At 42.0% G+C, this 14,323-nt stretch overlaps 1 protein-coding gene across 1 annotated transcript in view; it reads right to left on the reverse strand.

The window, feature by feature from the left end:
* Positions 1-1,232: 1,232 nt before the first annotated feature.
* The window catches only part of LOC103897513 (cytosolic phospholipase A2 epsilon), a 54,824-nt gene continuing 41,733 nt past the window's right edge, over positions 1,233-14,323 (reverse strand). Inside the window, exons 14-22 of the mRNA XM_019471589.1 lie at positions 13,528-13,664; positions 13,008-13,233; positions 11,453-11,567; positions 10,879-11,016; positions 9,016-9,123; positions 7,739-7,927; positions 6,667-6,833; positions 5,757-5,943; positions 1,233-1,543 (exon numbers count right to left, since the gene is read on the reverse strand). Of these exons, the coding sequence (XP_019327134.1) occupies positions 1,233-1,543; positions 5,757-5,943; positions 6,667-6,833; positions 7,739-7,927; positions 9,016-9,123; positions 10,879-11,016; positions 11,453-11,567; positions 13,008-13,233; positions 13,528-13,664 (1,578 nt within the window). The remainder of the gene's footprint in view (positions 1,544-5,756; positions 5,944-6,666; positions 6,834-7,738; positions 7,928-9,015; positions 9,124-10,878; positions 11,017-11,452; positions 11,568-13,007; positions 13,234-13,527; positions 13,665-14,323) is intronic.

Genomic DNA, 14,323 nt, shown 5'->3' on the forward strand with positions numbered 1-14,323 from the left:
GCAGGCATAATTTTTTCTTCAGTTATTTTTCAGCAGCTATGAAATAAGTCTGCATGTTGTCTTTAATTGTCTTGCTAGTAGAGAAAGAAGCACCTAAAAGAAATGGCTTTAACATGTATTTGCTGTGAAAAATGTTTATTTGCTGTAACTCTGCCTCCAAAAAAGTGTTTTGTTATACAAAGTTTAATATTTATTTACATTCACATAAAGACTCCTTAGTTCACAAATGGGCTTCTTGGTTTTGTTTTAGAGACAATGGATTTTGTTATCTGCTGCATTTCTGGACTGACAATCCTCTCTTTTTATAGTACAGGTAGAGCACAAACACAGTCAGCGTAAACTTCCTCACACCTCCTTATCCACGCATTTCGGCCTTGGCCTGAAAGGTCACTTCTGCAAGCACAAGCACAGCCTCACCTAGGCACGCTCCTGAGGTTGTCAACGAGGGAAGCACATTAATTCATTAAGAAGAGCTCTGGTTTTTATGTTTATTCCCTTCACTGATAGACAGGCTTTAGCATTTTCAATGACAAAGTGCTACATGTATTTGGTGAAAAATGTTTATTTGCCTCCAAAGAAGTGTTTTGTTATACAAAGTTTAATATTTATTTACATTCACATAAAGACTCCTTAGTTCACAAATGGGCTTCTTGGTTTTGTTTTAGAGACAATGGATTTTGTTATCTGCTGCATTTCTGGACTGACAATCCTCTCTTTTTATAGTACAGGTAGAGCACAAACACAGTCAGCGTAAACTTCCTCACACCTCCTTATCCACGCATTTCGGCCTTGGCCTGAAAGGTCACTATTTACATTCACATAAAGACTCCTTAGTTCACAAATGGGCTTCTTGGTTTTGTTTTAGAGACAATGGATTTTGTTATCTGCTGCATTTCTGGACTGACAATCCTCTCTTTTTATAGTACAGGTAGAGCACAAACACAGTCAGCGTAAACTTCCTCACACCTCCTTATCCACGCATTTCGGCCTTGGCCTGAAAGGTCACTTCTGCAAGCACAAGCACAGCCTCACCTAGGCACGCTCCTGAGGTTGTCAACGAGGGAAGCACATTAATTCATTAAGAAGAGCTCTGGTTTTTATGTTTATTCCCTTCACTGATAGACAGGCTTTAGCATTTTCAATGACAAAGTGCTATTCTTAGCATTCTTTGGCTTTTCTTCACTTCCTAATCAAATTCCTTTTTTTCTTCATGAACAGGATTCATAGGTATTTTATTTCATATTCCCTAGTGCTGGGCAGTCAGACAAATGCTGGGTTCCCTCTGTATCAGGCACACACATACCATCTCCACTGGGTGGTTTTTGCAGTGGTTGCTCTTTCTTATGCTGCTTTTTCCGCTCCACAGCAGTACGCAAGGCCTGAAGAATCAAATCTTTATTGTTCTGGACATTGTAGTAACTTAGGTTCACCAGTTTGTCAAAATCTTCCTCTGAATAACTCAGATTGTTTATGTAATATGGACCACAGGTATTGGCAACATCAACATCACCCTCTGCCATCTCTGAGGGACTACGTTTCACACCTAAGGGACAAACAATGACTCGGTTAATTAGCAAAAAGCGATTAGGGTCTGGGTGTTCCTCAGGCATGCACACACAGTGGATCACAACCCAAAATTTTCCCTCCACAAGTGTTTTATTGCTGGGATATTTGGTTGGCAGCAGGGGGTGGAGAAGCTGGTGGTGGTGAGGGGAGTAGGGGTTGTCCTGGGTACTCTTGGAAATGCCAAAACAAGTAGAGTAGCTCCTCTTTTGAGCACAGGAGGGTGAGACTCCCTGCCTCCTCCTCTAGCTCTGGGGTGAGCCGTCAGGATGGTTGCCAAGTCCCCCTCAGCACTGATGCTGTCCCAGCCCTGGCCCCCTCCTTGCTGCTTTCTCCCAGTCATCGTAGCACTTCTAGCCAAGATGCAAGTAAATGGCAACTACTCTTTTTCTCTTTCCTGCCCTTCTTCCAAAGCAGACAACTACAGCAAGGACCTCATGACAGCATGGTTTCTTTCTGGGTGATGGGCCTGAAGCCACTGCCACTCTCTGTGCCTTCCATCTTCGACTCCACATCATTTTATTTTCCTCACTACTATGCTTTCATGCCTTCAGAAATAGGCTGCTGAAAATCCATGTATTTCAGTGATTCAAGCTTTCCAAAAGCACACCTGCCTTCTCAGTGACCTGACAGATATTCTTTCATACAGCACAACCTAGCACATCCCCTACCACAATCTGCTACATCAACACTTTGTTCCTACTGGGAAGAATTATCAAAAAATAGAGAAAACAGACCTAAACCCCTAGTTTCTATTATAGAAATTGAAAGACTTCACAGAGCCATTATCTGGACGTATCCCAGAAGAAGATGGCACAAATATTTACTGTAATTTCCTTGAGCTACCTACTACTGTAAAAATCTACAGGCTTTATGTAACCTTAACAGTGAAAGTGAACCTGATATTCCCTGAATCACTAAGATTTGGCAGGGATACTGAAAGAACTTTTCATGCCCATTTCATCAGTCCAGGGTAATCATATGCATCACAGATCCAAGCAAAATAATTGGTCAGGTAGTCCCACAAATGTCATCTCTGGAAATACTACATCCATCATATCTTATGATCTGAAGACAAATTAAATTATTTATTTTAATTCATTTGACAGTAGAAACCAGATCCAAAGCTAATGCAGAAGTTTATTTATAATGCAGAGAAAATATTCATAGGGACCTCCACAGTAGGTTGCTGGTACAGGGAGAAAAATACCCAAGGCTTACCATGGGAATTGCAAATCTCAACAAATTCATGGATGCAGAAGACGAAAAACGTATCTCCTCACTTGCTTTTCTAGGACCTTCATGTCACCTGTGATTCAAAATAGTGGCTGATCTCAGCTTCGACCTGGCCATCTGCTCTAGGCAGTGACACCATGAGTGTTTTTGATTTAGCTGCTGTTTTGGACACACCGTCACTTACTGAGTTGGTGGAAATACATCTGTTCACTAAACACAGTAGATGCTACATGCAGCCTTTGAGCTGAGGGTGTGTTTAAGTGATATACTCAATGCACAGTAGGCAAACTTGCCCTTCCTGAACTTAGCAAAAGTGAGCACTCACTGCCTGCACTTAGAGAGTGTAAGAAGCCCACTTGGCCATATTAGTTTTGGCTCAACCCTGCACTGATGGGACCAGCATATGGGCAGGCTGAACTTATATCTACCTGTTAGTACACAGAATAAACAAGTTCTTGGAAGGGAAAAGGTCAATTAATTTGGTTAGATTCTGCAGATTCCTGGGCTCCAGGATATGCCTTTGACTGCTAAAGGACAGCTGAGGCTCCCACCCCTGGGCCAGAGACCTGAAGATGTGGAGATCCACTGCTGTGCATGCTAGCCTGTACACCTGACATGAGGGCTCACACATGTTTTTTCCTTCCCCATCATTCCCATGGACCCCTCAGTTTTCTAACAGCTGGCATGAGGGAAAGAGAGCAGTAACAACCCCGAAATGGGCACTAATGGTAGATAATACTGTCAGGGATAGGTAACACAGGTTAACACAAGCAGGAAGTATAATGCTTGATCCCTCTTCATCACAGATAAGAGAGCAACAGTGACAGGAGAATTTTTCCATCAGCCTCCAGTGAGACCATCGTATTGGGATGAGGTTGTTACCGTAGCAAAAAATCCACCTCCACAGTCACAGATACCTGCACCACCTGTACCAAAGCAGGGCAGTAGGCTTTGTGAAAAGTCAGCATCTCTCTTACTGACAGGACCACATGCATTTGGGGGATCTTCTCTAACAACATTGATCTAACAACATTGATCAAACGGTTCTGATTTTCCTGGAAGGGTCTCTCCAAGTCTGATAGATGTACTCCTCCCGACTTTGCAGAGAGAGTTATAAGCAACTGGTGCTGCTCAAGTGAAGCAGTCTAAGCTGCCTCACACAAAGGATTTCCTCTTTCTATTCCAGTTGTGGAATAGTCTAACCAGTGCAGGAGTAACCCAGTTTGAATATGTCAGTTTTACTCATTTACTGCCCAAGCTCTAAATTCCCTTTGCTGAACAAGCTGATGGATGAGCTGGCTATGGAAAAACTGCCTGTTCATGTAATTGATCTAATACTTCAGATGCTGTACGATCTAGGTCTGGGCTAGGGCAAGGCACTGAAGCACTATAAATTAATCTGATCTCTGCCGGCCGCTAACAAAGGGCAGACATCCATCCCCAGCTTCCGGGCCTTTCTGCAGCATCTGTCCTGCCACCGTGGAGGCTGGCTCTCAGCTGAGAGGTGGCAGCCCTCCCAAAAAACTGCATGGGCTGAGCCCTTCCATGTCAGCTCAGCTGAGACTTCACCTGTGGGGGCCCAACAAGGACCTGTTCTCTCTTTTTCTGTTTAGTCTCAGCTTGCAGCTACCAGCTGAACCGGTCAGGCAGCACAGGCTTGCCTCAATATGCAGATATCATGCAGGTCTTCATATACATCTTCTACATACCTAATAACACCCCTTTTTAGATCCCCTGATAATTTATGTTGACATGTAGCATCTGCACATCATCTGATATTCATCTGATATTAGATAGCTGAGTTAGTTAGGAATAACATGCTCGGGTTCTGGAAATTACTGAGGGGGAGAGCGGAGGCAAACTCCCTCACAGAGCAGTACAGAAGCTAAGTCTCAGTTCCTGTTCTAGTTCTTTCTCCTTTTCTCCTTTCTCTGGTTCTTTCTACAAAAGGCAACTACAAAAACCAACCTTTCAGTTATATCTGATCTGTGTTAAGAGCTGGAGTAGAATGGTGTGTGCACCTGCGTAAATACCCTTAGACTATTTGAATCCTGTTCAAAACTCCAGTTGCTTACCTCAAAATGTGCAATGAACTCAATCCAGAATATCTACAAAGCAAAAGTACTGTACAATTCTTTTACGACTTGCTTTTAAAAAAAAGGAAAAGAATTAATACAATTGGGACAGTAGTTTCTGCATTTGTTTTGTTATTAAATTTAACGTACCGTATACAAGCCCAGAACTTCTGGTTTTCAGCATACTGTCGGGCTTTGAAGTGATTAAAAAATAAGTGTTCTTATAGCATGAGTTAGGAATTTTATCATCTGGAGAAGGACTAACTGAGACTTTTGGCACCATCAGAGGCAGTATGGAGTCATGGGATATGGTACCAGGGCTTAGAAACCATCTGTTTTGAATTGACTGGCAATGTTGCTATGGACTCTTCTTAAATTTCAAAGTAGGACTCACTGAAGTGAACAGAAGCTGTCGGCATGGCTCAGTGTTATATTTTCATCACTTTGCTAGTTCACACTTTTGTTTTCAAGGTTATCTGCTCAACTGTAAGCCTAGAAATTATTTTAAACAATGAAATCCTTAGATTCCCCAGAGCATTCTCTAACAGGAAAGGATGACAAGTATGGGAGGAAATAACCCTGCTAACTTCTGCTACTGCAGACAGACAGAATATACTTTTCATCAGTAAACTCTACAATCTACCGATGAAAAGCCCCAAAACAATCTGAAGAGGGGCATATGTGCCAAAGGCGGATCCCAGCTGCTGCTGTACTGTCCAGAAAAATTTACATATTTTAAGCTTCTTGATATGGTTCAGATCTAAGCAAAGGGAGTCTGAATCTATGTTTACAGGATGATCTGAAGAACAGATATTGCACGGTAAAGAAGGGAAAGAAGGCAGCCACTGCCTCTATTAATGTGAGGGGTAGCTGTAAACTTACCAGGTGCTTTGTAGTCCCTGAAGGTGTCATTTACTAGAGGGAAAAATATAACAATAGGTGTTTCTGGGCTCTCCTTGTCACCAACAATGTAGCATTCCTTCAGATGTGGAGTTTCCTGATCATCTGGCACCTTTGTAGGGAAAGGAATTCCCTGTTTTGCAAAGTATTTAGAGGCTTCTTTCAGGGGCTAGTTGCCACAATAGGAAAACAAAACAAAAGAAAACATCAGAACATGTGGGACGCACTTGGACTGAATTTGACTAAAACCCAATTTCACTGGGAATGTTTGTGGGGTGAGGGCCAAGTTCTGACAGATTATGGCACGTACCCAACAGTGTTGTAGACTGTATATGGAGCCAAGATCTGGAAGGCCAGAGTTAAATGGGATGGATCTGGGTCCACATGCCTGTATTTGAAAATCTGCACCCCACACTGTGTATTAAAAACTCTGCCTTTAGAGGACTTTTTATTTCAAATGTGTTTAAAATTCCTAAGTACAAACTGTGCTTGCATTTATTTGCATATCTGGCCTTCTGCATCAAACCTTTCTATTGTTACAGTTGTCTTGTCCTGAATGTACATTTTCCCATGCATAAGAATATGTATGATGGGATTGAGAAGTCTTAGACAATTTTTAATTACATTTAGGTTCATTCATTCAACATCTGACTGCCTTCAAATCAGCTAAAACACATTTACATATAAAAATGGGCAGATTCAGGTTACTAAATGCTTACTTACTGATAACACTTGTACTGTTCAATAAAGATATATGACCCTGGTAAACTGTTAGCTTATTTAAACCTCCCAGATACTGGGGAAAAAAAGTTTCTATGAGTAGAGGATCAGCCATTCTGGGAACTCAGTGGTGAAATAGAGATATCAGTAAAGAAGAATGTATGAGGCTCACCCCTGTCTGGGAACCTGAACTGTAGTTGAAATGCAAAATGACATCCACTTTCCTTTCCGGCCTCATAAGGGGCGGGTAACTGGTAGCAAAGGCAAATGCTGTATCAATCAGGATGAGGTAGTCTGCTGCTGCTGTCAGGTGGTTGGGCTGAGAGTCAAGCTCACAGTCTGGAAAAGAAGTTTTTTTTTTTTCAGGGGTGGTGCTCAATACAAGAGATGTGCTGAGGCAAGTCAATTGTTAACAAAAAGAGAATTCAGCTTTTCTTGGGTTTTAGACCTACCTATATAGCTGATAGCTGCAGTTCAGTCATTTCTCAGTTCCTCATCTGGCTTCTTCTTTTCACTCTTTACTCTGCAATTTCTTTGGCTTTCCTCTAATTAAGAGGGATTAACTTGAGGCTCAGGAGAATAGAGTTAATTTCATCCCCTGGTTTTGTGTGTGACTCTGATCAGGTCAATTTTTATTTTTCTTTTTTAATATGGAAAAAATTAAAATGTCCCCCCATTGTCTCAACATACTAAAGATTAAAGATGTTTGGTGCCTTGTAGGCTACAAGAACTGGCACACAGCTACTAAGGTAGGCAGCCGAGGCAGGCATAACCCCTTGTGCGACATGGAAGACCTGGTAGCAGGCTGAGCACTAATTCCCAAACTGTGTAACAGGCAATAGTGTTACAAAGGCTATATCTTACTTATAAGTAAAACGGTAACATGAAACAGAGCTCCCTCACACATCCCTTGAGTACTGGCTGGGCAAGAGACAGCGTATGATGACACCAGTGCCACGCCACAAGTGTGCAGGCTGGCTGGCTGTCACATCAGCAGACATACGCTGGTTGACTAATCTCAGGGTCTTTCTCATCTATCAGTTGCTGGTCTTCATAAAATTTTTAAGAACTTATTTTTGAAGCCTCTCCTGCTGGCTATTTTCAGCTTTTGGTAACAGTTTCAAATATTATCAGAGGACGGGAACAGAACAAAAAGGCAGTTGGCTTGATAATCTTTTCAGCATTGTTTCTTTGTCACAAGGATGGTTTAAAATGTGACTAAAACCAGGGTGCTATTACCATACCTTTCCATTTGGAAAACTCGCTCTCCAGGTAGTTGTTGTTCATCTGAAAGCCCTTCAGGAAGTTATGGATTTCTGAAGCTGCTGGACGTAACATGGCAACATCTCGGAAAATGTCTGAAAAGCTGTCAGTGGGACAAACCACTCGAGTATCCAGCTCATTTGGTCTTGCAGGGAATAGGGTTTCATCATCTGCAGAAGAAAGAGTGACAGTTCTTGTATGTGGTCTCATTGTTGAGGTTGATCTGTGCAATGATAATTTGTTTTAACACATTTGGCAAAACTTGGACTTCTTTCTCTTTTTATTTCCAGGATCTCCACAAATCTCACAGTTTTTCAGATTTGAAAAAATCCATTTCTTCTTCTCAGTCCACAGTGGTAAAGGCCTTGTTTGTACTGTAAATTAATCCATCTCATCTACTAAAATTTCCTTTGCTTTCTTTGTGATTTTATCCACTACAATATCCTGTACTTATCCTGTCTTCCTTTGCTACTCCATGTTACATTTTATCTCTCAGCCACACACATAAAAAAGCCACACAATCACAATCTCTCGGCCACACAAACATAATTAATGTTCCTTACTAGCAAATGCAAGCTCCTTGTTTTAACAACCAGAAACTAGCCCCTACAAGTGCAAGAAGATAAAATAAATCACCCTTTTTGCTACATTTCTCTTCCTTCTCGTCTTTTTTTCTCTGTACTACGTCTCTGTCTTGTGTGTTTCTCCTTGAAATCTGACCCTGCAGATCTTTCTTAATTTGGTAGCATTTTGCAAATCTCATTCTTAGGACTAGTTTAAAATGACTTGCAATAGTACTGAAGTTTGTATCTGTGCTTTGTAGACTCCAGAGAGGCAGGGATGGTGATTGCTCTTGTTTCTGTGAAGCCTCATGCCATACTCCAACTTCCAAGAGAGGAACTGGAAGACTGTAGATCGCTAGGGAAGGCCTCCAGCCTCTCCTAGTCTACAGGGATATTTTTTTCCAGTTTTACCCTTGTGCTCTGAAAATGGCTCATATGAGGGCCCTTCTGTCTTTGTTTTCCTGTGACAGATCCCGTGGATTCTTTTCTGACACAACTGAAATTATTATCATACTGCAATACATGGCATGAATTTCCTCCTGGTTTCCATGTGGATTACAGGAAGCCCTGAAGAGGGAATTCCAAAATGGCTTTGAAAAATTCAGAGAGAGAATAGCAGCACAGAGGGTAAAAGAAAGAAAAAGAAAGAAAAAAAAGAGACAATAAAATAACATAATGGCATAAGAATAACCCACCTATGTCAGTAATTTTGTCTCGGGTCCATTTGTGCCAGAAGTCTTCTGAATGAACAGATATATACCAAGCATCCATAAGATTCAAGGAAAATACACTGCTCCAGATCCCTGTGGCATAGGATATATTTGGCAGAAAGTAAACTGGTAAAGACCGGGAAGCATTTTCATTCACAATGACCTTCAGTACCTTCTGCATTCTCCAGAAAACTTTATTCATTACATTATCTTAGTGCACAAGTAAAAGGGAATGTCTGTATGCATTGGTGTATGAATCCATAATGTATACAAAGAATCTAATTTATTGGGATATATGAAGAGGGTTGGTAGTATAGCTGCTAACACATTCATTTTTGTAACGTGGCAAATAACGTTTTGTCAAGTACATCTTAATATTTTCCACCTGTCCTCAACATTTCTTATTCCCCAACTTCTCAGCATTTGTAATTCTAAAGTTTTTATTTATTTCTAGCATAATCCTGTTACAGGTATGCAGTTATCATGCGGAGCTGTTAACCACAAAACGTTCAAGATCCAGGCACTAATATCCCTTAGAATTGAGGAAGCTGACTTAAAAGTTTTGAAAACAGAAAGTGTAAATGTATGAGTCTTTTGATTTGTCTTCTGATTTTTGAGGGTTTAAGGGATATCTGGGTTATATTTTCAAGTTCCTCTAGTAACAGATGTAGCAAACTTGATGGCAGTCCAGACTGCCACCTATCTGCAATCATCTTTCAGGCTGAGAAAACACTGTTACCTGGTATGGTTAGATGTGCCAGGTGTGCAACGGTGCCTTCCTGAACCCTCCAAAGTGCAGAACTAAAACTGGTGCTTGGGGGAGGAGCTGAGTGATGGACAGAAGAGGCTGGTGATCGCCTGACCCAGCAATGCCAGCCTGCAGTCAGGGGGACGGGCTCGGCCATGCAGGAAAGAGCTGCAGGACCTATGTAGTCAGTCCCTGCTCTGTTCGGGGGCGGGGGTGCAAAGGAATTTGCTGAAAACCTTTCAAATAACTGTGTCACTGAAGTAGGTAACACTGCCTGAATGAGCGGACTCTGAGACATTGGCAGGGAACAGGGACACAAATGTCCCAGCATCGCTCCAGAGAAGGGAAGAAGAAAGTGCCAAGGTGGGAGGTTTAGGAAGGGGGCTGGTGACCTGCTGGCATTTCTGACCACAGAAGGGGAGACCTGGGTACCTTGTTTGACATTGCAGCCGGGGATGGGGAGATTCTGACTGCTTCCTTACACCTCACCACTAGCTGTAGTGAAATCTCCACACAGGCAAATAGTCTTTAACTTCTCAAAAAACCCCTGAAACTTCCTTTATGCAATTGGTGGAAGTAGGAAGAACAATGAGGCAAGAGATGGCTTTCGCAAAGGGAAAAAAAGATTTCCTTACCGCTTTTGCTGTTCTTATGCAAGAGGGAAAAAAGGTAAATATTATGACCTATTTGCACTCCGAAATGAAAGTGTTATCCTGAAGGATTAATCAGGGTTAGTTGTGGCAGGAGCATTGTAGGTAAAAGGCTGTATTTTAGAGACTCAGGTTGCAGGAGAGACTGATGACTTAACTTAGTGGCAATGTTACACAACTTTTGTTCCTGACAAAGACTTATAAGTATTGTGAAGGCCTCATGTCAGCAATTGTAACCACATATGAAATCAAATAAATCTGTTCAGCTGAATAAAATTGCAGAGAAAATAAAAAATCCTGCAGACAGTGACCTGTTATCAATTCTAATATTTTACCATATATTGCTCCTGGCAGATAAAAAATATACTAACTGCTTCATTTCAGAAGAGGGATTTGTGCAGGAGTGGATTATATTATATTACATTACATTTCCACGGAGCAACAAATCACCTTCCAAAAAGCAGATTCTGGATTCTGGGATTTTCTTCATCAAGCGACCCATGAAGAACTCACTACCAAAATCTTCTGCACGAATGAAGGCGCCATATTTCGGCAATCCTACCTCGTAAGGGGTGAATTCCACCCATTCTGAAAGAAAAAGCACAAGGCAGACTGATTACAGCAGCAGAGGCACAAATTAGTTGACTAAAACATGTGATATTGGCCAGGTTAAGGCAGACTCATTTCTAACTAACACACTTTGCAAACAGACATTTATTCACTGTACATTTCACAGCATTGAACATGAAGAGTGAATTGTCCTCTTACATCTAAATTTCTCTACAAACTTTAGATTTCTGAGGTAATTTAGCAGGTAATTTCGTGATAATGTCCTCCATCATCCTGCTTTTGATCCTGAATACAGTTGAATATACTAAGATGTTCAAAAATTTGACTATTCAAATTCTACTTTTAGGTGGATTGGCCCTTTAGAGGATTTGTGCATTGAACTGATTTCTTTACCTAGTCCTAAATTGACCCCTCTTGGGATTAAACATGAAATACAATTCTGGAGTATTATTACCTCTAAAATCCTGGTCGCTGATTTTATCCTTCACATTGAGAGAGAGGTAGATGGGCAGGGGATTCTGACCCTGATTTAGTGCCTGCTGCTGATCTGTGAGCTTATGGGAGTCCTCCTGTTTTGAAGAAGGACAGCAGCTGAGGACAGTTCGATGACACAAAGAGCCTCCCACTTCATCTAAGCCGGGGCTCTGACAACACAGTGCATACTGGACTCCAACTAGGATATTTCCCACCAGTTTAGTTGAGAGAGGTGCTATCATCCTTATCTCTGACCCTCCCCAACCCCAGCACTTCAGCACACAGATAGTCCTAAGTTAAGTTCATATGCTGAAAAAAATCTGAGGTTTCAATGGTAGCAAGAAAATGTTGCTATTCACATTATTTATTTCAGGAAAATGTCTGGAAATATTTGAAAAGCACTCTTGGCACAAAACATTTCATTCAGAAAGAGTAAGCCCTGCCCTGACTGCCCAGAAAATCATCTTTTCCTCAGACCTGTGACAGAGCCAAGCCTCAGACAGAGTTAATATTCAGTGAGCCTTGACCCTTACTGCTGCTGCTGCGGAGCATCTTGCATAGTCAGGCAGGGTGGAAAGGGCACGACCGTTTGGGAGCTGTGCCAAGGCTTGAGAGGGTGCTGAGTTCTGATCCTCCTCAAAGGAGAGCTGCAGGTGCTCCCCCTTGCTGGAGCAGCCCTTGGAGGTATGGCTGTGCCACTGGGCTTCCCTCGGGTGGTGCTGGTCCAGGGGACAGGGTGGTGGCACTGCAGGGGCACTCACAGCTCCCTGCTGAGCCACCCACAGGGAGCCTTTTGCACTGTGCTGTGCTCAGGCAGTAGAAATTTGAGTGTGTGTGTAGTTATTTGTATTACAGGGGGAATGTTTTCTCTTTCTTAGGTATAAATATCCTATTGGGAAGGAAATATTCATTAATACTAAAATAGAGCCTGAACATTGCCTTGTGGTGGAAATGTTTACAGGGTGATGTACTCCCATTAACAACTGAGAGATACTGTCTTTGGGTTTGGGTTTGTGATTTTTCTTTGCCTTGTCACACTGTGCAGCTCTTTTAAAAGAACAACAGGATTTTCATTTAAATATTTACATGTGAATTCATTTTAAAGTGGTTCATACTATAAGTTTCCTGTTATTTCTCTTTATTCCCACCCTTTCTCTACCAGGTGTGGTGTTAAGATCTGCATAATACAGCCAACAAACACAAAGAATGATACCGCCAAGGCACATGCTTTAGGCATCTATCTGGAAAACAAACAAACAAACAAACAAACAAGCAAGCAAAAAACCCCTTTTCTGTAAGGGTGGTCAAACACTGGCATATGTTGCCCAGAGTTGTGGAGTCTTCACCTGTGGAGATACTCAAAAGCCCATGGTTCAGGGCAGCCGGCTCTAGATGACCCTGCTTGAGCAGGGCTGCTGGACAAGATGACCTCCAGAGGTCCCTTCCAATCTCAACCATTTTTTAACTTGCTGTCTACCCTCACTTCTATATTCACTAAACATGCAAATCTGAAGAGAAAGGTGCTGCTATTGTACCTTTTCATGTAACATAGTTTCAATGATGAGTCCCCATAGATCCGTGAAACATATCTGATGTCCTTCCTGTTCCCTCTGGCACAACTCTTTCAAATAGTATTTCAGACGATAGGGGGCAAAACAAGTAAAGAACTTATTTTTGAGCACTTGCTTTCGGGCATCATTGAGTGTTTCCTTAAGATCCTTTTGGGACCAGTCAGGATCTTCATACAAGTTTGACATGGTCCTAAAAAAAAAAAAAGAAACACAAGGAAAAACGTGAGTTCTGAAGCAGAGCTTTGGGAAGTTATCATGCCTTGATTTACATGAAAAGCACATGTGTGTGTGGTATCACCCACATATTTAATTGGGACTGAATTAATTCCAAATGCTGGCAAATACCCACCAATGGAAACAAGAAAAAGCCACAGCAGAAAAAGAAGGTCCTTTCTTGATAGTAAAGGTGATACAACTCTTCAGATCACTTCTTGACATCACATATAGAAAATTCCTATGAAGACTTTGCTTATCTTGGTCTTACCATGTTGTGCCAGATAAACCAGTGATGTATGAGACACAGTCCAAGACATTCAGTTCCTGCACACTGAGAAGGTGAGCGTACATGGCCGTCAGAGCTCTGGTTCCACCACCTGTTGTCATGATTGCCACCACAGGTACCTGTTCAATCCCAATATACATGCATTTAGTGACATGGTCTGAGAAGGGAGAGAGACATCACTGATTAGAAAAGAGAAAGTTACAGCACTGATAAAATAATAAAGATGCTGCATGCCACCAGTCTGCAAGGAGAAGAAGAAACTGAATTAATAATGGGGCATAGAAGGAGTAAGAAATACTTCGTTTCATCTGCCAAGCAGCTGTGCATTAGGACACAAAATCCATCATCTCAAACATCATGTTTTCAGTGCTCTGTTGCAAAACCAATAACACAGACCAGCAAAAAACTAGGAGTGGTACTTCCTGCCATCTGAACCAGATTTTTATCAGATGCAATAGACCATTGTTTTTTGTGCTGAAGAGCAGCACAAAGGAACTCCAGCCAGTAAGACAGCTTCATCAGAGGTTCAACTTAAGTGCCTCTATGCAAAAGCACGTCGCATGGGGAATAAACAAGGAGTTAGAGACGTGCTCATGCCCGCAGGGCTACAACCTTATTGGCATCATGGAGACGTGGTGGGATGGCTCCTGTGATTGGAGTGTTGGGATGGAGGGATACAGGCTCTTTAGGAAGGACGGGCAGGGGAAACAAGGAGGGGGTGTCGCCCTCTATGTCAATGACCAGCTGGAGCGCATGGAGCTCTGCCTGGGGATGGATG

This window comes from Aptenodytes forsteri, unplaced genomic scaffold (assembly GCF_000699145.1).
Source record: "Aptenodytes forsteri isolate BGI_AS27 unplaced genomic scaffold, ASM69914v1 Scaffold146, whole genome shotgun sequence".
Taxonomy (NCBI): Eukaryota; Metazoa; Chordata; class Aves; order Sphenisciformes; family Spheniscidae; genus Aptenodytes; species Aptenodytes forsteri.